We start from the raw sequence: 26104 nt of genomic DNA, 5'->3' as shown, positions 1-26104 counted from the left end.
TGAAGAAAGCGGTACAGAATGTGATTTCCATTTGCGCAATATGAACATTTTGCCAATCGAGGCACTTTTAAACAATAATTTCTTTTTTGAAACTGTAAGACCATCCAACAAATCATCAGAACCCAAAATCATCGTTTTGAATTCCAGATCAATCATTGTGTCCAAAACATGTATGCACATATTGCAAACATCAGTCCAAAACCCTCGAATCCGAGAGTAATGCCATAACATATGTTCCAAAGAACCAACATCATTCAAACATTTCCAGCATTAATCTGTTTCAGTCATCCCCCGTTCTATCATCCTCTATGGTGTCCAATATACTCTATTAAGGATCTTACTTGGTCTAGATCTTTCACATAAATTCAATGAACAATGTTTTACGTTCCCACAAATATCCATCCATTGTCCCAACGAGATGTCAGACCCGATCCTCTGACTCTATTCTTCTCGTAATTTCACATTATCCTTGTACTTTGAAACAATATCTCTGTAAACTCTACTCCCCAACCCACCTTCACCCAGACCTCTCTTAGCAGTTAAGAGACTCAAATCCACCACAACCTCTCATTTCACCACTCCAATACACTTCTTTAAATGTCTATTGTCGTGATCCATGAAATCAATAATATTCCACTCTGTTGCACTTCCGTCCCAGAAATCCATCTCCCATTCTGCCACAAATCACTAATCCAACACACCCCACCAGTAAACCAATCCACCCAAAAAAGCTTTTTTCCCTTCTCCTTAATTGCTGCATTCATCCAAATGGAAGCACTGGGCGATCTCAAGGCATCTGAGCCTAAAAAGGTACTCAAATCAACCCAGCATTTCCTCAGATATTCAGTAACTGGATTTCTTATATATCTAGCATTACTCATGGTTAGAATTGCCCTCGGCATTAGAGGTCCAGCAAGACCAATCTCTGCAATAACCCAATCATCTGGGTGAATTTCGAGAAACGGTACAATAAATTGGCATGAGAATGCTGTATGATAAGCCTGAATGTTTGGTATGCCTAACCCCCTTTATCCGCAGGAAGTTGTAGTTTCCAAAGCTGTAACCTTGCTGGTTTCCGTTCCCATATGAATGATTGTATCAAATAATCCAGTTCCTTCCAATAGGAAGTCCTTATTTCCAACGGGAGCATGCTAAGTATGTAATTAACACTCGGTGCAGTGGTCATTTTCAAAGCATTGGCCTTACCCCACAATGACAAATTAAGAAGGGACCATCTTTCCAAACACTCCTTAAGATCTTTAAACATGTTACTCATGTTCTCTCCCACTAAGTCCTCAACTCTTGGAGTGAGCCACACACCAAGATATTTAATTTTCCTCACACACCATTGAAATCCCAACGATTCAATAAATGCCTTATCACAGGTAAATGTTAAGGGCATAACTTCTGATTTCGACCAGTTGATTTTGTAACCCGAAACCTTAGACAATGCCCCCAGATTCTCCATCAGAGCCGGTAATGAAACATCTAGTTCCTTTAGTATCAACAAAAGATCATCTGCATAAAACCAGGTTTTTTGAATCACCCCCTGAAATCCTACTCCATACAAGCTTTGATTTTGTCGTAAAGCAATTGCCAAAGGTTCAATCGCCAATACAAAAAGTAGAGGTGACAGGGGAAAACCTTGTCTAGTGCCTCTCCACAATGCAAATCGTTTTGATCTCAAATCATTTGTTCTGACGTCTGCAGTAGGAGAAGAGAATAAAAGGTTCACCCATGAAATAAAATCATCTCCAAAGTTCATCTTCTTCAAAACTAAAAATAAGTAGGACCAATTTATCCTATCAAACGCCTTCTCCGCATTAAGCGAAAAGGCAGCAATGTCTTCAGCCGAAGACTGTGCAACAGACATTGTTAATAACAATTTCCGAATATTACTCGAGGTCTTCCTGTTCTTAATGAAACCCGATTGATCAAGATGAACCAGATTATCAATTTATCCATCCAACATCTTTGTAAGTATTTTATTATCAGTATTGATCAAACTGATTGGACGATAACTCAATGGTATATTCCTATCTTTACCCTTCTTCAAAAAAACTGAAATTGTTGCATGTAAAGTGGTGGTCGGTAAAAGTCTCTTGGACTTCGATGAAATGTACATGTCTTTCAACAAACCCAAAGCCGAATCAGGTAAGATCTTGTAAAATTCCAACGGTAATCCATCTGGACCCAGGGTCCTACCAGTGTTCAGTCGACCAACCACCATTTTAATTTCATCCAACGTTATTTCATTCTCAAGAAATGTTTATCCTCATCTGGAACCTGTGGGACATCCATGGAGTCAAGAAAAGAATCTCCCCGAGCAGAAACATCTTGCTCATTCTGGTAGAGATTCTCATAGAACTTCCTGAAAACCTCATTTATTTCGACAGGATTAAATGTTGCATGACCCCCAGGACCACATACAGAAGTAATAGCCCTTCACAATTTTGCTGACAAAATATTAGCATCTTAGATGGAACAATTGTTTCTCCGCTCTTTCATCAATAAGTCTATTTAACTCTCTCTTCAAAATAGACAATTCTTTTTTCTTAACTGGATTTGTTGCATCAACTGTTAAAACATTAGTCACCTCCTTAATCCGAATCTCTAAATCTGCTCTAACTTTTTCCATCTTTTTCCTCCAATTACGCGAGAAACCTAACACAAGGCCCCTCATTGTGCATTTAAAAGCCTCCCATATCACTTTAATATTCAAATCATCAGTACGATTTTCTATCACAAAATGGTCCGCCTCAGTTCTCATTTTATCAAGTAACTCTTCATCCTGTAAAATGGAGGTATTCATCCTCCAAGTGAAGGACTTATGAAGGTTAAAATCAAGTTTAACTGCCGAAGAAACCGGGGAATGATCAGACACCACCATATTCCCAATCTCACCTGAACCGAAATTTTCAGTGATTTTACCACTAGTCAGAAACATATCAATTCGCGAATAGGTACCATGAGAATTGGAATAAAAACTGAACTCCCTCAAACTCAGATTCATCAAACGCCAACAATCCTTCAAATCCTTTTCATTTAGTAGAGACTGAAAAGAATGAAAATGAGCATCCTTTCTGCTTTCTACACCACCACTGCTTCGAACCAATGTAGAATCCAACACCAGATTGAAATCTCCACCCAAAATCACATTCGTCGACCCAAAGTCTGGAATTAATTGCGAGACTTTCCTAAAAAAATTACCATCATCTATGGACGGTGCATAAATATTACACAAAGTCACCTTCAAGCCTTGCATCTGTTCGTAGAACAATAAACCTACTCTCTTTATCAGTTTTTTCCTGTAAGATCTTAATAGGGGCATTTTTACGAAACAATATTGCCACTCCCCTAGAACCACATGAAAAACTAGATCCATACGCACCACCAACCCATTGTCTCTGTAATTCCTTGATGTCATCTTTCAATAAATGTGTTTCCTGCAAAAAGTAAATATCACATTGCTTATCTTCCATATAGTGAAATATTTTCTGTCTCTTTATCAAGTTGTTCAGACCATTCACATTCCAAGTCATAACTTTCAAATCAGACTTCACGGAAGCAAGCATCTCACTAAGAAGATGCCAGTGTACGCTAGTTGTTGGAATAAGTAGTAAAATAAACAACCGTATCAACAACAAAAAAACACCCCCCCCCCCCAATATACAGAACGATGAAAGCCAACACTACAGACCATGGAAACTAAACACCCCCAGCACCTCCCCCAAATAAAGAAGAACTCCCACCAAACAATGTAACAACCTTCAGACATCAAAGTATTCAAGTAGCCATACCAAATTAAATAAGCAAAATAATGACAACCCAAATATAATGTTGAGTGACAATCCAAAGAATATTCTAACAATTATAACATATCTAATCATAACTGACATAAATTAGGCTAAATAGTCTAATTCCAATGAATATCCCACTCAGAATAAAGAAATGAGTATCTGGAATAATTATGAGCACTAAACAGTACAAGCCGTAAATATGGATGACATTTGTAATATGCCCATAACCTATAGAAGTATCACAATTATAATTTCTCCAGTCAATGTATCAACATCTGTGCGCATTGAAATTGTCACCCATCAAGATCCGCGCTTCCATCCTTCAAAATTAGATGAGTATACACTGATGGTAGTCTTTCCCATTAAATCCGGTCACTAGAACTAGACAGGCCCCAATCCAATGCACACGACAATGCGCGTACACAAAAAACGTCCAAATGGACAGGTGACTAGGTCATTAGGTCACGATGTACACATTGCCCAGATATCAAAAAGGTGTAAATGTCACCGTGCAACAATCGTATATGCAAAGGACACCCATCAAGATCCGTGTTTCGACAATAAGATATGTCTTTCCTGTGCTCGCTCTCTCGCGTGCATTTCTCCCTCGTTCTCCTCTCTCATGGATACTTTCTTACCATCCGCTCGGCAGCACCTTTTTCCTCCCTGGCTCTCCTGCTTTCCTCTCGCTCCTCTCCCTCTGATTGCCGACTGCTTGGCCCTTCCATATCCTGCCCAGCGACTTCCTGGCGGGCTATGGCTCATTGGCAGCCTTTCCCAGCGCATCCAATTACACAGCAGGCCTCGATCCACGTCTTACGTTGATGCACGCACACGAAAATGTCCGACAGTCAGCTGACTAGGACACGTAGTGCACAGGTCCTTTTCTCAAGAATCCATAAGCAAACAAACAAAGCACAGGAATCGAAAGACGCGTCATATCTGGAGGTAATCCTTTAAATAAAAAACGTTAAACTGTATTGATCAATCGATGCCATTTTCCAATGGAAAAAGCTTAATAAAATAAATGAAGTTGCACAAAATGACTAATCCATATCAGCAGATTCTCCAGGCCCACTCACACAAAATTTCTCCAGCCAAACTATTGCCTCCTTAGGATCATTAGTGGATTTATCTCCAGTTGGTAAAGATAGTGTCACAATGTAGTTTATTAAGGAAAACCTTGATCTTCAGCTCTCTTGCCAGATCTTTAACACCCTTAAAAGGCTTCCTGATTTCAAGGTGTTCTTTAGGAAAGTCTGGGTATATAAAAACAGATTTTCCCCTGAAGGAGACAGGACCTTTTGCTCTTGCAGTTGTTTTCACAAACCCCTTCTTCTTAGAGAGAACAAATGACACAAGGATGTGTCTATGTCTAGATCCCAAAGATCTGCCAACTCTGTAGATATCATCCAGGTCTGCTTCAGCAATTGAATCAACTTCATAACAATCTTCCAAAATCTGCAAAAACAGAAATGATACATTTTCATCCGCTGGGTTTGAGCATTCATCAACACCAATGATCCTTATGTTATCTCTTAGTTTTAAATACATTTCCAAGTGCTTTTCCTTCTCTTCACAGATGTCAGTCTTCAGATTGTTGTAAGCTCTGTACCTACCAGCCTTTTCTGTGCCCATGTCCAAGGAGGTGTTTTCCAAGTTAGAGACTCTAACATCCAGATGTGACACTTTGGTATTTAATTCTGCCATAGTCACCTTAACTTCAATCATATCCTGGGCAACTTGTCTAAGAAGCTTATAGATGGCCTTATGGCTTGGATCCTCCTCCTCATCTTCCATATCCAAAAGTTGTTTTTGTTTTTTAGGAATGGGATTGGTAGGTTCTTGAATCTTCTTTTTGGAGTTCATAACTGAATTTGAAATATCTTCAGGTAGAGGACCAGGAGCTACAGGTTTAACCTGCTGCTGTCAGGACCAACATTCTGGAACCTCCAGGAATGTATCGTCTAGGGTTTACCCATATTCACAGGTCTGAGGTAACACGACCTTGTAAGGCAGTACCTGCGAATTAAAGTGCAGAATCATGTGAGATGACCAGAGGTCCACAATATGCACCTCCCATTTGAAAGGAAGTGTGAAACAAGATGGCGTGCTCATTTTCAAGTGAATGGTAGGCATTGGGTGAAGAGATAGACCTGTTTTTAGGGCCAAAAACATAATATGATGGAAAAATGAAAACAGGCCTGGGCAAGTCAAGCCATGCAGACTTAAAACACTTGTGTATAACGCGCCTTGAAACACTTGTGTATAGGTGCGTTATAAATGCCATATCATATCATAACCATGGGCAACACATGCAAGGGATACAAAACATGGAAGACAAGATCATGAAGTGAACTGGCATAAGAGCGTCTCTCATTTGGGACAATAATTCCTATGCAGTAGTCAAAAGAAAGTAATCCTAAACTGAACTACGAGGAAGGGTACACACCCTTTACTCATCTATGGGTGTGATGTGTGCTGTTGTCATACCCAACAGGCAGAGGATGTGCTGAGGCACGAGCCATTGATCGATGGGGCAATCCGCAAGAGTCTAAGATCCAAATTGATGCATATAAAGAGGTCTCAGTGAAGGAATGATGCAAGCTTCCTGATAAGGAAGAGATGATGATTAGTGATAACACCTTCAGCTTTGGTCCAGAGGGACATGCAGCGTGAAAGGGTGTTTTCCAAGTCTTTTTAAACCCACCATAACTTTCTTGGTGTCTTGAGAACATGCCCCAATAACAAGCTGCAAGGACTATACTGCACTGATGACCCCTAATAAGGATGAAACTAGGTATGTAGTTGTCCTTACAGATTTGCAAAATGTCTGTGTTGGGTTGATTAAGTTATGTATGTATCTAAAGACAATTTCCTGGAGAAAAAGATTTGCATTTGCGCTAATCTGCATAACCACCATGCCTTGCTGATGTGGCTCAGAACTACAGGTGAACTTCCAGCAATGGCTGCTAGGTGGTGTTGTGAAATGAGGTACTTGGCTCAAGTGAACTATTCTACTTTCACATTTCTGGTGAAAGGGTTTTTTCAAATCTTTTTAAACCTACCATAGCTTTCTTGGTGATATATATGGGCCGCAGAAAAGGGCCTGTCTCTGCCTGTCTTTGGCGTGTCGCGGCGGCATCGCAGCGCTTTGGAAAAACCTGCTTGTCTACCTGGAAGCCAATCTCCTGAACAATAAGGACCTGCACCGAGACTGGCACCGCCGCGGCCTGCGCCTACATCACTAGGGAGAGTGCTGGAGCACTACTTCCAAAGACCACGATCGACGTGATCTAACAGCCTCGAGACACCATTCCACAGCAACGTGCCGGTCCCTGCCTCCGGCTTCAAACGCTGCCTCCCTGTGATTAAGTGCTACCTGCTCCAGGATGTCACCCTAAGGTACAGTGTTGCAAGCATGGCAATCACTAGCACTGCATACTTTGCCTAACCGTATGGTGAGCACCCGGCCACCATCTGCATTATTCCCTGCTCCTGAGCGCTACATGGACTGCTGTTAATGCCTTCTACCCCCACTAGCCTATGCCGGCCCAATGCTATGCACTTTCTCCAGCTGTATTGTCTTCTTACCAGCAACCGCCAGCCCATGCCTAGGCCTACCCTATCAGCCTACTCTACACTGTTCTACTTATAGCACATATCGTGTATACAACTCAGCCATCTCACCATAGCCTGTACTTAGATGGTGCTCCATGCATTTTACCCTCATGTTATATTTGAAATTCAGCTGGTGTTCCATGCATTTTTTTTTTACATCTTGCATTTAGAAGGTGCTCCATGCTTTTTAGCCCTCTTGCCTCATTTGAATTTAGATGGTCTTAGTCACTGTGCAGACTCTTGATTCTAGCCACTGTGCCTTATACCTACTGCATTTCGATTCTAGATGCTTGTGAATCCCAGCCTCAGACCTCTGATCTTAGTCCCTGTGCAGACTGTTGATTTTAGCCACTGTGCCACCAAGATAGATCCAGGCCAAATCCATGGCCACATGACCATGCTGGAAACTATGACCACTCAACCCTCACACCTTGTAACAAGCCTCATCCTCACCATGGCTCTCGCCTCCACTGCCTTATGCACCCCAGAGGATAGAAATATGAGACTGAGGGCAAGACTATCCCACCTCCACAAACCCTCATCCTATAGAACCTTCAGAGGCTACTTTGACTCATCCAATAAACGCACACAATACCCCAACACCACCCACCACCTGCCTCCCGCCATCCCAACAACCAACCAGACAACCCTACAAAGAAGAACCCCAACTAAAAATGTCAAACTCAATACTACCTCACCTACCAGCAGTTTATCACTAATGGGGTCCCTCATTAATGCTAGGTCTATGGTAGCTCATGCCACAGAGATCTCAGACACCTTAAGTAACGAGAACCTGGACATACTGGTCGTGACAGAAACCTGGCTCCACGAGGCTGCAGGCCCTGCGATCATTCTAGCAGTACCAGAGAACTACCAAATACTAAGAGCCGACAGACCCACCTCCAGAGGAGCTGGCCTTGCCATTATCCACAAATCCAACCTACCAATTAGGCTAACCACCTCCTTGCCATATCAGTCTTGTGAACTCCTGATGGCGAAACACCAACTATCATGCAACTGGACCCTTACTATCCACGCGATCTACAGACCACCTGGACCACTAGCATCCTTCGAGGATGACCTAACCGGCATCCTGTCCAACAACACCAAAGACCAAGCACAAACCCTCCTATTGCTAGACTTTAACCTCGGCTTCAATGACTGCACCGCGAAACACGCCCTTGCCATAACCTCTCTATTAAAAGATCACGGCTTGACACAAAAAGTCGATGCCCCCACACACTCTAAGGGAAGGACTTTAGATTGGATTGCTGATCTGAATTGCAACATCAGCATCACCACCATAACACCGCAATCTTGGACAGATCACCACCTAATCACATTCTCTACCACACTTGATCTTACCCATCCCAAACCTATACTCATGGCCCCGCCACTCCCCACTAGGTGCAAAAAAGATATCACGGCAGAACTTCTTCTACCTCACCTTCTCCCCACCCTTAACAACCTAGACAACAACTCTGACCCCACCTTACTCGTGGAAGTCTACAATAACACAGTATCCAAAGCACTGGATACCATTGCCCCGCTCAAAACCCGAAAAAGCAGACAACTCTCTCATCTGAACAACTGGTTCACACCTCATCTGAAAGAATTGAGAACTGAAAGGAAGCGCCCCCAAGTTAGCACGATCCTCCCCGCAATGGGAGACAATAATGGACACTCCCGTAATGGGAATAAGGCCAAGACAGAGTGCGGGTGAGCGTAAGTGGGAGTTTATCAAAAGAATATGGCATGCAAAGAACTCTGCAACCTCCGAGAGCGCTCTGTCTGACAATAGCAAAGACAGGCGTATTTCTAGTACAAAAAACATCATCAGAACCTACACACTATAGGGGGCACAAGTCAATTGGGATTGGGTGGCGTCGACTAACTATAGGTGTTGCTGCAGCTTGGTTGGTCCGGGTGGGAGGACGTCACTGGTCAGCCTCGTGGGTAGGGTTGGGCCTGGCAGGCCGGCTTGAGGTCATCCGGGCGGTGTTGGTATGCTGGGGCAGCCTGTGACAAAGATGAATACCTTTCCTGACTCGTTTTGCCAGAAAAGAAAGTTGCAATCAATCTGGCGCCACTCACCAACCGAGGCGAACAAAACTAAGCTTACCAATCACTCCAAACTGTATAAAAAGGAAATCATTAGCACCAAAAAGAACACCTATAATGACAGAATAGCTAAAGCCAAATCTGACACCAAGGAACTATTCTCTATCCTCCGCGAAATGGAATCACCCATACCTCAGACCGACATTACCCCCAAAGATAAATCATGGTGTACCAATATACAAAACGCCCTCGCAGGTAAAGTCAGCTCCCTCCAAACTAAAATTGCAAATAAAAAAGCCTCTCTACCCTCACCACCAGACCCACCCCTGGTGACCGGGGCTTCACAGCCGCCTCTCAATCCACCTAAAAGTACCCCCAGGCCTTTCACCTTCAAACAAATAACTATACCTGAGACTGAAAAAATCATACTCTCGCTAAAACCCTCCAACTGTACAGGAGACAACTGTCCACCCCAAATTATCAAGGATGCAGCCAGAGATCTTGCCCCCTTTATCTCCAAGCTCATCAATGCCTCCTTCCGGTCAAACCTAGTACCCAACAACCTCAAACAATCCTGGGTACTCCCCTTGCTCAAAAAACAAACACTTGACCCTGCCATACCAACCAACTACAGACGTAGCACCACCGTCCCCTTCCTATTAAAAATCATAGACAGAGTAGCCTACTTGCAAATACAGGATTACCTGGAAACCAACCATCTATTAGGCTCACACCAATCGGGCTTCCGCCCCCTTCATGGCACCAAAACAGCCCTGATAGACCTCAAGACCAAAATTGACGAGCCGAAGGACAATGGAAAATCAGCTATGATACTCCTCCTTGACCTATCGGCGACCTTTGACTTGGTAGATCATGCTGTCTTATGCAATCACCTCAGCTCAGCCACCCATTTCTCAAGTGATGCCATAGCCTGGGTGCAATCCTTCCTTGCCAACCATACAATGAGAGTCTTCTCCCCCCTAGCAGCCGCCGATCCCATACAAGTCTCCTGCGGCGTTCCCCAAGGATCCTGTGTATCTCCTACGATGTACAATATCTTTACCAAGCCCTTATTCGACAAGTTGGACAGACTGGGCGTTATCTACACAAACTATGCTGATGACACTCAGATCCTCATCCCCCTTTCGGGCAACTATGCCAAAGATTCGGCCTTGGTAAACAAGATATATCTCCTCATTCAGGCATGGATGGCATCCCATGGCCTCTGCCTGAATGACGACAAAACGGAGCTGCTAATCCTTGGCACAGAGACAGCAATTAAAAAACTTGACCCCAACTATAACTCATTTAACATCGACAACAGTGTCATTAAAGTGATGCCTGCAGTCAAAACCCTAGGGGTGTATCTTGACTCAGCACTCACTTTCAAGAAGCAAATCAATACCCTAGCATCCTCCACAGCGTATACCTGTAAATTAATCCGAGCGTGCAGACCTTTCCTATCCGAGACCAGCTGCATCACACTGGCTAATGCACTAATCATATCCAGATTGGACTACTGCAACGCTCTGTATGCAGGATCAAACAAATACATCCTCGATAAACTACAAACTCTTCAAAATAACGCTTTAAGAGCAGCCTTAAGCATCCCATCCAGAAATCATGTATCCACCGCCAGAAGAAACATCAACTGGTTAAAAATTAAGGGCAGGATTACCCTAAAAACCCTCTCCCTTACATCCAAATGCCTCAACAACATAGCTCCTCCTTACCTGTCAGAAAGAATCACCAAGAGATCGTCTAACCATCCCACTAGAAGGGCCAGCGCAGACACCTTAATGGTGCCCAGATACAAAAAAAGTACTGCCGGCGGCTCAAAATTTCCGGTCATAGCAGCCCAAACCTGGAACAGACTCCCCGCCAATCTCAGAACTGACCAACCCTACCCAAGCTTCAGACGTCAGGCCCTCACCTGGCTAGTACTAACGACACATGACCTGACTGAAGAACCTGCTCTCCTGACTATGCCATCTATGCTCACCCGCTTGCCGCGTACTTACCCCATCTTGCCCTAATGTTTTCACCTTACCTACATTTGTAAATATATATCTCAACTGTTTTTTAGTTATGTATCACCCTGTAACCAAGTTCTCAAGTATTTTTGTAATGTCTGTGCCCTTCTACCTTCGGGTTTGGTTTTGCGCTATATCAAATAAACAAACACACAAACAAACAAAATATATATATATATATATATATATATATATATATATATATATATATATATATATATATAATCCCATCACAGCGCCGACCCTGTGAAACCATCTCTACTGTGACAAGGAGACAGATTAGGAAGCATTTCAAACCGCGACTACACTCTCAACTAGATGAATCGGAGTAATGAGGCACAGCCTCCGTATCCAACATCCCCTACTGACGGATCTAACCTGTAAACCAGATTAAGTTATTTAGTCGTACAGTGGCACATAAGCACACACACAACAGATGGAAAAGAGTTCAGGCACACCACCAATAAGGTGCAAAATTCCAACAAAAAGATTTTATTACATCAAATCTTTAAAGCTCTAACATGACAGAGCATCTCAGGTAAAGGCGTGAGGAACGCCACACGTTCCACCCCAGCCGGGGCTTCGTCATTCGTCAGGCAAAATAATGATAACAAAATGAATCAGCGTCTCAGTTAAAAACAGTGAGAAAACTTCAAACATATCAAGTGATTGTACAAAATACACACAACATAGTAAAAGGACTCAAACCCCATGCTGGTCTCTAAATATCTCAAAATATGAGTGCCATCACATCAACATTGTAAAAGGGCAATCATAATTACATGTACTCGGCCGAGCCATCCGAAATGTGTATTCGAGAATAAAAGAACAAATGTGCAGTAGTTCCCACCAACCAATATTACTATATATATCACGCTAAAAAAGTGCATAATGCTTGTAAGAAAGGTCTTGAAGTCAGCTTCGATTAAATACGAACCAGATTCAAACTTCCATTGCCTTCAGCAATAAAGAGAGAGCAAGCCAGCAGAGGCAACACGGTACTCGCATAACAACAAACCAATGGTTGCACAGACTATTTTTAAAGATAAACATATTGCCCTGTGGCAAATATAAACCATACAACATTCATGGCAGTCATGTTATCAAAACGAAATATGCAGTGCTTGATGAGAGGTTCATATCAGCACAAAAACAGAATACACCATACATGATCTTATAACAACATAGTTAATACTGAATGTAGCAGGCATAGAATGATCCATTGATCAAAACAGAAATCGCAATTCAGGGAAAGTAAAGTGAATTGTGCATTAAGTTTCCCAAAGAAAAATACCTGAGATTCTGAAGATTCTGAAGAAAATAGCCCTTCAAAACTATTTAAAGTACACAATACATACATATTGAGGTGTCACAGAATAAAAGCTAGAAACCGATACATTTTGGCACCCAGATACCAAATCATATGGATTAAGCATGAATACTGAACTCTCAATTGAGAGAATAGATGGCAAAACATGTTCCAAGGTTTCCAGTTTACATAAACTTCAACGTCAAAGGTATATTATAAAAGAAAAAGCCCCAGTGTGCATTAAAACACCAGAGATGGCATTATGCAGAATGGAAACAAAAAAGTACATAGTGCTGATATAGATTACACAAAACATTGAACGTGATAGCAAAATAACACACAATGAATAAATCAATGCTCTGCCCTGATGAGCTTAAAATAGAACTTTACCAATTCATCATCCTGAATGCAAGGCGAGAAAAGAATAGAGAAATCACATTGAGGCACATATTTATAAAAACACGTGTAGTTCATTATCAACGTTATGACCTTGAGGCTGTAAGGTGTCCAACAATATGATCAACTTGCATTCACATTGCTGTAGCTTAAGCTCACGATTGATGATGTGGGCATGCTCCGGTGCATGAGCTAGGCCCAAAAATGATAAACAATCAGGGTTATCTGGCTGTTACTCCAAACAATGCTTGCAAGAGAATTAGCTTCATCACAATTTCTAATAGCACGTTAGTGCTGCAAGATGTGAAGTTTTAAACTCCAGATCATAGAACCAGTTTACAAGGACACATATCAGATACACCACACATTTGGTCAGGCAGGTAATTTCATGTTTCACTTCCCAATTGATGTTGTTAGAATGCTCAAAATGTAAAGTACTAATTGCCAATCTGCATAATTTGCACTTGCCACAACTAAACAAACAGTTATTCCTTGTGTGGGAAACCAATTCATAGTGCCTGCCATGTGCTATCCATGATGGGTTGCAAAATACCTCTCATGCCATGGAAAACCTAAGCTGCGGACAAGAATCAATGACATTAGCAATATCCTTATTGGCTTGAAGTGCCGACTGATGTTTTGCCAAAATCCTTTAACATTGGGAGCTTGAGTATTGTATGTTGTAATAAATGTACAGGTTATTTAACAGTTGCCCTACGATTACTAGGATCCCCGAAAAAATCACCACTTTGTAAATATTGGACTTCATCAAAGGCATTGGTGATCACCTTCTTGGAGTAACCTCCAGATGTAAACCGGTTACTCATAGTTTTAACTTCCAGAATAAAATGATTCTCTCTAGAGCAGTTCCATTTTGCTCTAATAAACTCACCGAAGGGTATGCCTCTAATTAGAGCCGGTCAGATGGAAGCTTTTAGCATTTAAAATGCTGTTAACATTTGTGGGTTTGCATGCAAACAGCTTATCAGCTGTCCATCCAATACTTCAAAACACACATTAAGCAATTCCAATTTGCTACTGTCAATGGTTACAGTCAGTTGTAAGTTCAAATAATTGCAATTTAACAAGGCTAACTCCGCTAATCAGATATAAATCATCCATATATTGCAGCCAAAGTACAACATCATTCAAAAATGCATCACATTTGGGGGATCAGGGCACACATTCCTCCCACCAGCACATATAAAGATTGGCATAGGTGGGGGCCACACATGAGCCCATGGCTGTACCTCTTTTCTGTCGATACATCCCTCCCTCAAAGAGAAAGTAGTTATGATTAAGACAAAGGGGGTCATTACGAGGTTGGAGGTAAGGGATTACCGGTAAGGGTGCCGATGCCGGTAATCCTTTACCTCCATATTCCGAGTTCCCCTTGCGGGTCCTTCCTTACCTCCTGCTTTTAGCAGGAGTTAAGTATGGGACCCGCAACGGTACCTCAGAGGTAATTACGGTACCGTAATTTACGGTGCCGTAATTACATCCTTCCCCATTCCCATTGACCCCTATGGGGCAGAAATGGGAATAGGGAAGGGCAAAAGGTGAATGGGGAATTACCGGTCCCTCCAACCCTGGAATGGACCGGTAATTACTCCATTCACCATGTCGGATTTGGGACGGTTTCGGAGGCAACCATGGAGCAAATTACTCCATGGCTAGCTCCAAACCCGGAATGATGCCCAAAATTTCAAAAGGTCAATCAGTAACTCATTTTGTTGTTTAAACCTGACAGACCTTTTCTTTAAGAAGAACTCACATGCATTCAAACCAACATGATGATGTATGCTGTTGTACAGAGAAACCACATCTACGGAAACCAGACTGTAATGAGGTTCCCAAATAAAACTCTCTAATCTTCTTAGTAGATCGGAGGTGTTTCTTACAAAAGAATTCAAGTCAAAAACAAAAGGCTGTAAAAACTTGTCAAGATATTTAGAAGCCGCCTCTGAAAGGGAACCCATTGAGGAAACAATCGGGCGACCTGGGGGGTTTGTAAGACTCTTGTGGACCTTGGGAAGGAAATAAAGAATTGGAGTAACAGGATGATCACAATGCAAAAAGAGAATCTCATCATCATCATTCAGGAGACCTTCACTCAACCACAAATCCAATTTATGATCATATAGACTCTTCACATGTTGCTACACATCTGGAGTAAGTAGCTCATAGCAAGCCTCATCTCCAAGTGGTCTATATGCTTAATCAAGATAATGGGATCTTTGGCAACCTACAATCCCGCACCACCTTATCCGCAGGCCTGATGAAGTCTTCTAAGAGCCTGGGATTGGGAATGGCTGAGATTCTGCTTAGGCTCCGATTGCATGCCAGAAGAGAAAGTTCACTAAAAATTAGAAAGAACCATCAATGGCACTATGTGTCAGCATTGGTGGAAATATTAGAAGTTGCACGCAACTCCACATCAATAGTAAGATCTGTTGGAATCTGAAATTGTTCAAAGATCTCAATACCACTTAAATTATCATTCAGCATAACATCATTCTCCAAAGCTTCAAGACATATTAACGATGTAACATCACCTACTGTTAGGGGATCAACCACACAAGTGTCTTTATATTGACAGTGGGAACATTGGTGGTGACCTTGGTATTATCATACTTAATTTTAGCATGCGTATAGGCTTAAACAGTTCAATACGAGTATTAATGGAATTACATTTGCTCACTGGGCAGCAAGAGAGGCCTAATGCCAAAGAAGATTCTTCATCTGCCGTTAGGACACTATCAGCGATATCTGAAATAACTGTATTCTCTTGTTGGGCCGTCAATATATATATATATTTTCAAAAAGAACCAATTCCCAGATCCGTGATGGAACCGGGAGAAAGTTACCGGGATGCACTCCCAAGAACAGTAGAGAAAGACAAGGTGACTCTCTACAAAGAGACAGAAACTCCAAAGTTCGTCCAGACTGACAATCCTTTATTTTTTAAGTCAGCATGGCAAGGAAAAAGAACAGAAAACGACACGTTTCGCGGTGCACAGACCTCTTCGTCACGTATAAAATATACAGCAATTCATACTAAACAATCATTACTCAAACTACTGGAACTTCCTTCATAACAATTCATGAGATGTTCCTAATGCCTTAAGATAACAACTGGATTCAGTAGCATTCATGTGAAAGTCCTGCACATTATCCAAAGTGAAAGAATGCACTGGGAGATATATTTTGGGTGAGGTAGTGCAGCCATGGTTTGTCTTTCCTGGCATCTAAGCGAGGAAGCTCTGAAACAAGCTCACCACTTGAATTAATTTGCATTACAAATCTAAAAATAAATAAATACATTTGCAATATTGTCCAACTGATCATGATTATTAATTGCATTCCTCTTTGTGTATTAATTGTTCCATCCAAGGTTCACTAAAGTGAATATGATCTTTGCGAGCATGTATGAATTTCACCCGTTAGTGACTGATTTCAAAGTGTGAGATCAGCCATTTTAAGTCACTGATTTTATTCATCAATGAGTTCAATTCAACACCAGTGGGTCAGTGCTACTTTTCAACTATATGATTAAGTAGCCAATCATTGTGTGATGCTGTCTATCTCCGTCAGCTCGTTATGCCCATGATGACTTGGTGAATTCTCACTTGCATAGTGCTGTACATCGCTCCGTTGCTCTCGAACTAAATTTGTGATATAAAAATATATACTAAAAAATATCATTTAATTTCATTAAACACTGATAGAACAGGAGTTGTATGTGACAATGCAATTAAGAGATAACAATACAGGTGTACTATGTCTCAGATAAGTCGATCAACTTCTAAAGCTTCTGTAGCTCATTGGCCAGACATACGTCAAGATCACAGGTCTTCAAAAGCTTGCACTTTGGAACTCTGGAGGACAGCATTAAAAGACTGTATGGAATATCTTATTGACTTGTGGGTCGCCAGGGCCCGCGTGGCATGAGTATGGAGAAGGGTGGAAGATGGCTTAAGAGCCGGTGTAGGTATATCCATCCGAAAATGCCATACCGGCCTCTTCCCACCCGCAGCATTCGTTTTCGGCTATGAGCCAAAACCTGAAAGGGAGACCTGTGTTTTCACTGTCTGGAGTCATATTTATATCTTTTGCTAAAGCACTTTATGGTAGTGGCCAGCATCCCATGATGGCTGCCTCTTTCTCGCTTTCTGAACAATGCTTAGTGTAGAGGAAGGTTAATTGTTTTCTCCATTCACAATCATAAATTGTGAAATGATCTAAATGTAAACTCTTCTCTGATAAGAGGCCAATGAATGACATGTATTCTTATCAGAGGAGGAGGTGTTGAAGGGTCTTCCCCCAACAACATGTTGGTGATTTAATCAAAAGAACTCAACCTAGTGCATGTAGTCCCCTACCATGATCAGAGGGACCGCCTGCCCTGTTCTTCAGGAGAACATCTTGCAGGTTTCTGAGGTACAAATGCAAGACTGTGGAATGTAGGAATGTGCCCCCCTTTAGCTGGATTTTTGCAACCGTGTGCTGCTCCATCCATGGGAATTCATATCCCTAGAAACATTCATAAGGGAGCTGAGGAAATCAAAATTGTGGAGGGTTGCAAATTGAAATGTAAACTTGTTTGCAGGAGTCTCTAAATTCTATGTGTGCACATGATGTGTGATGAGATTCTAACATTTTCAATTCCTCAGCAGGTCGCTAGAAGCTGTTGTTCTGCATTGGCGCCCTCCTTGGTGACAGCTGTCCAGCCCTTTCCCTCATGATGACGACTGCACCGGTGCTGACGGCTTGAAGTCAAGTGTGCCATCATTGGGAGCTTCCTTTCTGTGCCCGGTCCACACTTGTTATTGTGTATTTCCCATAGATTGACCTTGTATCTACAGTGCAAGCAATGTAAAGCTAAACTGAAGGGTAGTGAAGGGTCTTCCGATAGTATCAGTGGCCCGGAAGTGGGCTGAGCAATAGGTAAATTGGCACTGCCAGTAGAAAATATAGCAGGGGTCAGCAGGGTCATAATCTCCAAGATTATTAGATGCACCAACATGAAGGCAATATGATCTCCCTGCTAGAGGACTGCTCACCTATGTGTATATTCAGAGAACTACAGCTCAGGGCCACCAGTAGCCCTCAGGACTTTCTTTGCTGTCTCAATTTTGTTAAGCACATTAAAGCGAATTTTGATACTATTCATGATATGTGGCAAAGATGATCGAAAGAAACAGCCAGGAAGAAACCTAGCCATAATTCCTTTCTTCGATAGAGAAGACTAATCGCAGTGCAATGACTTCTGTGTGATTTCCTAGCCAACACGCTTAACTGCACTTATCTTTACTAAATACTGCAATGCAGTGCCTTTAAATTGAACATGCTGGTTCTACGCCTTTAACATCCACACTTGGCTAATGTCATCATGTAATTGATGAATACACAGCTGCTCCAGAGGCTTAGAAGCAATTCTGAATTTCTGCCTCGCTCAAGTTTCTGATTACACTGCTCCACCAGGGCTTAGCAAGTAATAAAATAATTTGAAGAATCTACTATATTTCTAATTCTTTTTTTTCCTGGACACTGACATTTCATAAAGTCCTCCAAAATGTTTAAATTTCACAGACGTACATATTAGAAAATACCAAAAGCACTACTAGAAGGAACGGAAATTCTGAACAAAATTCTAAGATCATGTTATGCTTTTTTTTGACGATTTAACAACCTGGAGTAAATTCTTGTCCTTGTGAGCAACACAGCTAGAAATATATGCAAAACACTTTGTCTACTCTTTTGGGTCAACACATGTGAGTAATAATATCCAGTACTGTCCTTTAATTGTTTCCAATGATGCTGGGCAAGTTTCCCTTTCACAAATAAAGTTTTGATTATATCACTTGCATGCAACTAGTATTTTGGAGTGATTTCCTTTCTGTACACCTGTGTTTTAAAGCTACAAACTCTTGCCTGTAAATAAAAAGGTGGGCGATGGGAGAATGCTTCACAATAAAGATGGCATGGTGCATTGTTAGAGGTGTGGGGGAAAGCTGGAGACTGAGTAGGGTCAGCATTGTATGAAGAAAGCAAAGGGGTGGATGGACTTGCTGACCAGTGCTTACCTGCATTGTAATGTAATATGGCATTTGTATAGCCTTTTTACCCATTGGTACGTCCTCAAAGCGCTGTAGGTGAATGCGGTACAGCGGATCAGCAGTGTTCAAGGTATGACAGATTGGTCAGAGGAACACAGAATGCATGTGTGCATTTTAGCCAGTACGGAGATACGTAGGATGGCTAAGTCCCTGCTAGCGACCCATGTAGGGCTGGCTTGTGGATAGGTGCTGTGAAGGCTGTCGGGAGAGTATGCAAGTCAAGGAGACTGATTATGTATCCATCTAGACTGTATTTTTATCTTGGGATTTAGCTGAATTCTAGTGGCAGAGGTGTAACTTAACTGCATTCTAGTGTAAGAAGTGCTGTGTGATGTGGCTTCAAGTAGTGGATGATTGCAGATGTGTGTGGGTGATTGGCCTTGCCTTCGAAGGGATACGCCTATCTTCCATCAAGATGGAGTGTGACACGTACCTATCAGTCAAGGCTGATTACTTGCATCATTGACAGAGTGCAGGTCATGTCCAGCGACTGTATGCAGTTGTTTTGAGTGATTGCTTGGTACTTGCTTGGAATTACTCATCGATGCCCCAGCCTACCTGTCTGGGGCTGAAATTCACCCGAGAGACAGATTAGGTCAGTGTGGAGGATCAGAAGAAGGACATGGACGTGGTAAAGGCATGTTCTTACTGTAAAGTTTATTTAAATGTATAAATATCTGCTATCTGCTCCTATAACTATGGGATGTTACATACCTATTTTACTAATGTGCTTTTCAGTCAGGATGAAATTCCAAAATCAAATCTGTCCTCTGTCCAAATCTAAGCTATCTGGCCCTGCCACTATTATAACTAACTAAGGTCAGCAGAATGACGCCCTTCTGCTGGTGCTCGTGTTTTATCAGAACTTTCTCCTCACTTATATTACTCCCTTCAGTAGACCATATGCAAATAGTCTTTTGTTATCCACTGAATCAAGTTTTGCAATGCTCCTAGAGACCGGTACTTTCCAGGTCCTTATTCTTCCTTTTCAGCTTAAGTCTATGATGGTTCCTTTTCTCCCTATTGTATGGTTTCTGAATCTCTATTACACTCTTCTCCTCTCTTTTATGGCATCTCAAGTTCCCATTACAATTCCCACCTTCCCAGGGAGCAGTTTCCTGTCAGAGTTTGGGCTTCCTGGCTACACAGGTTTGTTCTCCCCAAACGTCTCTCTTTTCTGTGGTCTTTTATCTTCGAGATCTGGGTGGGCCTTCCCTTTTCCCCAAAGTGAAAAACCTGAAAATGTATTTCTTTCCCACTATGAGTTCTGTATTTATCTTTACATCATTCAAGCAGTTCTGTTTCACTGGATTATTTCCAATAGCTTTCCCATTATTACTGGGATAGGTTTTGCTTTACTTATGAGTCCAGCTAGGCTTGCCGGTATTCCTTTTCCCCCTTTTACCTTCTGAGTTCCGGGGCAATGTGGGTGGTGCCCGCAGGCCCTTGGATTCTGTTTCCTTCTCGCTTGCTGCTCTGCAGCTTGCTTTCCACTGCGTCTCTTCCCTGATGTGCCGTTCTTCAATATGAGACATCACAGGGATCATGACTTGGAATGGGAGCTGCTTACTCCCCTGGATGGTCTTGGCACTGATGTATGGGCAGATTGCCCACCACTCTGATTCTGTGGTCATGCCACCATGATCTTTCTTTTCTGCCTTGCTTGGCTTTCCTTTGCTTTTGCACGCCGGTTGCTTGGCATTCCTAGTTCAGTGCTGGAGCGGCTCTGTCACACGTCTGCTCTGTGTTCTCCCAGAGCCCCGCCTTCTTGCACTCTGTTACACACAGGGAGCTTTTCCCGCATCTCTTGGGTCCTCCCCTCTCTCACTTTACATTTAAAGGAATATCTTCCATTTCTTCTTGTTCATAATAGAACTTATCGTTATTCATGATTTTGATAACAGTTTGGTATATTGTATAAGTCCACATAAGCCATCACTTGGAGGCCATAGGGAGTTCCTCACTGTAATGGGAGTCCTGGTCCCCAAAGGGGGAGTCTTTGCCAGTGAAGTTACACTTGCCACGACTACTAGGGAGGGTGTTGTGGACTGGGCTCACTCCTTAGCCCCACAGGGTGGGGGGCTCCCTCTTGGGGAGAAGGGACACATTCCCTCAATTCGCTACAGTCAGTCAAGGTGCAGGGGGAAAGAGCCAGGTCTTTAGTTCTTTCTGCAAGGTGAGGTGATCCTCTATGCGGCTGATGCTAAAAGGGATAGAGTTCCATATTGTAGGTGCTTGGATGGAGAACAACGATCCCCCTGTTCTAGTCCAATTGGCAGGAGGGATTACAAGGAGGAGAGCAGTGCTTGATCTCAGGTTTCTGCTGGGTCTATAGGGGGTGAGCCTCTGTTGTAGACATTCTGGACAGAGCACGGTGGGAGATGCACATAGCCTTGCAGGTGGAACGTCGCCCAACCGGAAACCATTGCAGGACAGGGAGGGCAGGTGTGGTGTGCTCTCTAAGGCCTAGAGATAGGAGGAACATGGCTGCAGTGTTTTGGACCCCGTTTGAGTTTTCTGAGTTTAGATGCAGGGGCACGCATGTATTTGGAGCAAGGACAATAGTCGCGATTGTGTCACCTCTGTGAGGGTGGGAGAGGTAGGGGAAGATGCGTTGGAGAATACGTAGGTATAGATAACATGATTTTCAAACAGAGTTGATGTGAGACGAGAGTGTCAGGTCTGCATCCATGGTGCATCCAAAGTTATTTACTCTGCTGGAGGCTGGGGGTAGATGGGCTATGGAGGACAGCCAGGGGGTGGGTTGGGGTAAGAGGGCAGTCTTCCTGCAGATTTGATTTCATTTTATTCGGGGATGAGAAGGAGGTATTTAGCCGTCATCCAGTGGTCAATTTCTATGAGGCATGAAGCAAGGTCGGGGGTGGGGTTGGAGGTGTCGTTTGGGATCTTGAAGATGATCTGGGTGTCATCTGCATAGTTATAGCAAGTCAGGCCATGCAGACGGATAAGAGCTGGGAGGGGACTCACACTTCACTCGCTCCCAGACAGGTTGGCATCTCTCCAAGGACAGCCACCCTCTTTCTGGGTTATAATTTCATCCCTTTCTGCACCTTGCAATACAAATCCCGTGACCTAGAAGCGAAGGCAGGAAGGCGCTGCTTTCTGATCTTTTTGTTCAATCGGGGGTCTAACAGGTTTATGATCAGTGGTCTGTGGCTGGCTGGCACATTGGAATTCCAAGGACCTAAAGCCAGGGCATGTGGGTGCTATAACTTCGAATTGGCAATGGTGGGGGTCAGAGGATCGTGCCCTCCTTCTTGTGGGATTACATCACACAAATGCGCTCAGTCCTCCTCCTGTGACTTGAAGGGCATATTCTTCCATGGCGCGAAGGTTGGCAACATTTTAGGACAATGAAGGGTTTATGTGTCTGTGTAGCTCTGACCTTTCTCATCAGTGGCCGGAATACATCAAATTCCTTTACTCATGCTCGAGGTCTGGGCCCGGGATGCTGACTCCTACGTGGTATTTAAGCTTTGTGTTCTAATATGGCTGCTAATATCTAAGATTGCTGCTATTGCCACATGTGCACTGCACCTATAAGGCATGAAATCATGTAGTTGTGTAGAAGCCTTTTAAAGCAGACCCCTGCCCCATGGTCTCTTACATTACCAGTGATGGCCTTTGCCTTATTCTGAAGCGTTTGTGGGTGTGGAAAGATTGTGTCTCTTTCCCAACACACCTTATACTAATTGAGTCGTGTGGAGGTCTTCCAGGTTGTCCAGGATTGGTCATGTCACAGGGTTATGCAGGACATCGAACCATATGTTGAGGTCTCCTAGCATGGTGAGGGATGGGTGACTGACCAGGTTGACTGCTATTGAGTTGCTGAGTGTACAGGCACATTATCTGTTGCAGCCGGGGGGGGGGGTCTGTAAATGAGTAAGAAGTGTGAGTAAGAGCGGGGGTGATGAGAAAGTTCACTAGGAGAGATTTTCAGTCTGTGTTGCAGGCTTGTTCATCTGAGTGTGAAATGGGGTTTGCAGAGGAGGCCGCTGTGCCTGCTCTGCTGGTTCTGTTGTGCACAATAAGGGTGTAGCCTGAAGGGAAGGGTCCGGAATTCCTGGGAGAACCAGGTTTCTGTGATGAACAGGATGTCAGGGCCTTCAGAGGATATTTAAGTTGTATATGTTGTGATGATTTTTGGCAACAGATATGGCGTTATTTAGGATGCATGAATGTCTGATGCTAAAATGGGCATTTTCTGTGAGGGGAGGAGGACTGAGGTGGGGACTTGAGGGACGGTGGTTGCTGGCTCCAGGAAGGGGGTGCATAGGTGGACTGGCTGTGCGGTTGGGTGAGGGCTAGAGCTGGAGCTGGGATCCTCAGGGAGTGTGGGGGCATGGGTGAATATGGTCTGAAGTGCAGGTTCGATTGGAGGGGCAGGGTGGGCTAGAGTGTGGTGGTTGTTCGGAGGAGAGGGGGTACTAAGGATAGTATTTCTGTTTGGGGTGGGAGGGATGCTGGGTGTATTCTTGATGTGTGAGAGAAGGGGGCCTGTGAGGAAGGGGACCTTGTGGAACAGGCAGGAGTGGTGGTGGAAGGTGGACTGGGTGTGTGCGAGGGTAGAGTGATGGAGTCCCTGTTTTGAGGTGTGGAAAGGGATGTGGAAGCTGGGATGAGGAAGGGGGACAGGAAGGGTGCAGGGCAGCGACTATGGCAGTCATGTGGGATAAATGTTGTAAGGGAGAGGTCAGGTGGTGGATTCTATGGTCGGGGATTCCATCAGGTTGATGATTTCTGCGGAAGGAGGGAGGGGAGTGTTTGGTGTAGTGCCCTGAGTGTTGTAAGATAGGCTGAAGAGCAATTTCACTGGGTTGGGTGAATTTGGGGAAGCTGTAACGGTGTAAGTGAGGGGTGCTAACATAACATACTTTGTCCCCTGCCATATGTGAGTTCAGATGGGCACTGCTTTAGAGATGGGCTATTATATTTATATAGCATTAATAACCGCATGTTATCATAAAAGAAACATTTAATTGGTGGCTAGAAGTAGTGTCGGAACAAACAAGAACATTGTTTCTGGGCACATTGCCTCAACCATTTCTTCCATGTAATTTGCACCATGTGACAAAGTGCCCTGTCTGACGGAGTTGGTGGATTGTGTGGTCACAAAACGGGCACTTTATCATAGGATAATGGACACTAATCAAGGAGTAGCATTTCTGTGGGGCCGGCATCTCCGGTGTACCCAGCTCCCCTCATGCAGGTTTTGAATCCGCTCTGGAATCCGAGAGGGGGTTCTGGGCTAGACCAAGACATCTGCAGGATAGTCAGCCAGCAGCTTGAAGTTCAAGAGGGAGATGGGAACTCCAAGATGGAAAATGTGGTTCTCAAAGGTATAGTACAGATCCACCCAAGCCCAGAGAACTACTTTTGCCAAGTTCCCCATGCAAAACTGCCATACCTGATCCCCATCCCACCAGAGGGATAGGGGATCGAGGGGCCAGAACCCTGTAAAACCACATGCGCTCAGTTAGTGGGTGGTGGCGGCAGGAGGAAGAGCGCCTTCTACACTGGCTGGAGAAAGGATGACATGAAGCCGGGGAAGGAGCAGGAGGCAAAAGACTGGAGCAGAGCTCATGGAGCCTGCAGACAAGAGGGGGCGGAAGGCAGGAGGAGAGACCCAGATGGGTAGCATAAGGGGGAAGCGGGCGGGTACAGAGAGAACCTAGGTGATTAGGTAAAGGCAGACCATAAAGGTGGGGATTTAAGATAGCTAGTGGGCTCGGAGAACGAGGACTCAGTGGGCCTGTCGAAAGTAAGTCCCAGAAAGTGGCAGAGGCAACGAAGAAGTGGGGAGTAGTTGTAGTTATGAGGAAATTATTCAAAGGGATGAGAAGGTAGAAGAATTGAAAGAGACTTGCAGAGAGTAAAGAGTGAATTGGGGAACCATAATTGTAAAATTAGAAGGCGCCCACAGGGGTGCAGAAGTTGTAAGCATTGGATGAGATTTGGACTATCTTCTGTGAGAGAGTGTCCCAAAGGGGTGAAGAAGGAAAGATTAAACAGCTGTTGAAAGATGCTATTGAGGAGGAATGTATAAGGACAGCACAGGAGATAGAGGAAAGTGAAGCAGAGGGGGCAGGAGAAGTAGGGAAAGAAGTGGAGTGGAGAAACCTGGTCAAGGCGGAAAAGGAGGCGATGGAAAGCAGTGAAGGGAGAATGTTGGCTATTCTTCAGGAGTTGGAGGAGGAAGTAGGATAAACTTCGAGGATGAGGGGGCGGCTGTTCACGGACTGGGAGAGAGGTTGTTAGCGCGAAATGAGGAGTGGATAATTGTGAACACTGAGGGGTTTGAAACGAAGATGTAAAAGGGAGCTGCAAGAAGACACTTAAAAATGGTCAAGGATTTGTGGGGGCTAGACTTGAAGTGAGACACTGATGAGAAGAGAGAGAGAGATTGGAGCAGTTGGCTGGAGGAGTCAAACCCTGAGCGAGAGGGAAGACATGAAGGACATTGTGCAAACCCTGTTCCAACTTTAGGGCAGCCTTCTGTCAACCTTTGGCTCCAGCCCAGACTTATCCCAATCTCTGATACATGATCCCAGAAATAATAGACCTTGTGGGGAGACATAAATAACTGTAGAAATAATGTAATGATTTCTCTTGGATTGGTAGACTCCCCCCTGCAATACTTTAAAGGTTGTCATGCTTCAATCCTTGAGTATGTTTTTAATCAGGGATAGTTATCAATGCAGCCAGTTCAGGAGCTCCTTCAGTTTCGCCATTTCTGGCTTTCAA

General features: G+C 43.5%; 1 protein-coding gene across 1 annotated transcript in view; it reads left to right on the top strand.

Annotated features, from left to right (window-relative positions):
- The window catches only part of LOC138473331 (salivary glue protein Sgs-3-like), a 283493-nt gene extending 265457 nt beyond the window's left edge, over positions 1-18036 (top strand). Inside the window, exon 16 of the mRNA XM_069611998.1 lies at positions 17897-18036. Coding sequence (XP_069468099.1) covers positions 17897-17904 — 8 coding nt within the window. The 3' untranslated portion in view covers positions 17905-18036. The remainder of the gene's footprint in view (positions 1-17896) is intronic.
- The last annotated feature ends 8068 nt before the right edge of the window (positions 18037-26104 follow it).

The sequence above is a fragment of the Ambystoma mexicanum genome, chromosome 8 (assembly GCF_040938575.1).
Source record: "Ambystoma mexicanum isolate Mex_15411 chromosome 8, UKY_AmexF1_1, whole genome shotgun sequence".
Classification (NCBI taxonomy): domain Eukaryota; kingdom Metazoa; phylum Chordata; class Amphibia; order Caudata; family Ambystomatidae; genus Ambystoma; species Ambystoma mexicanum.
This window is presented reverse-complemented; position numbering and strand designations above follow the sequence as displayed.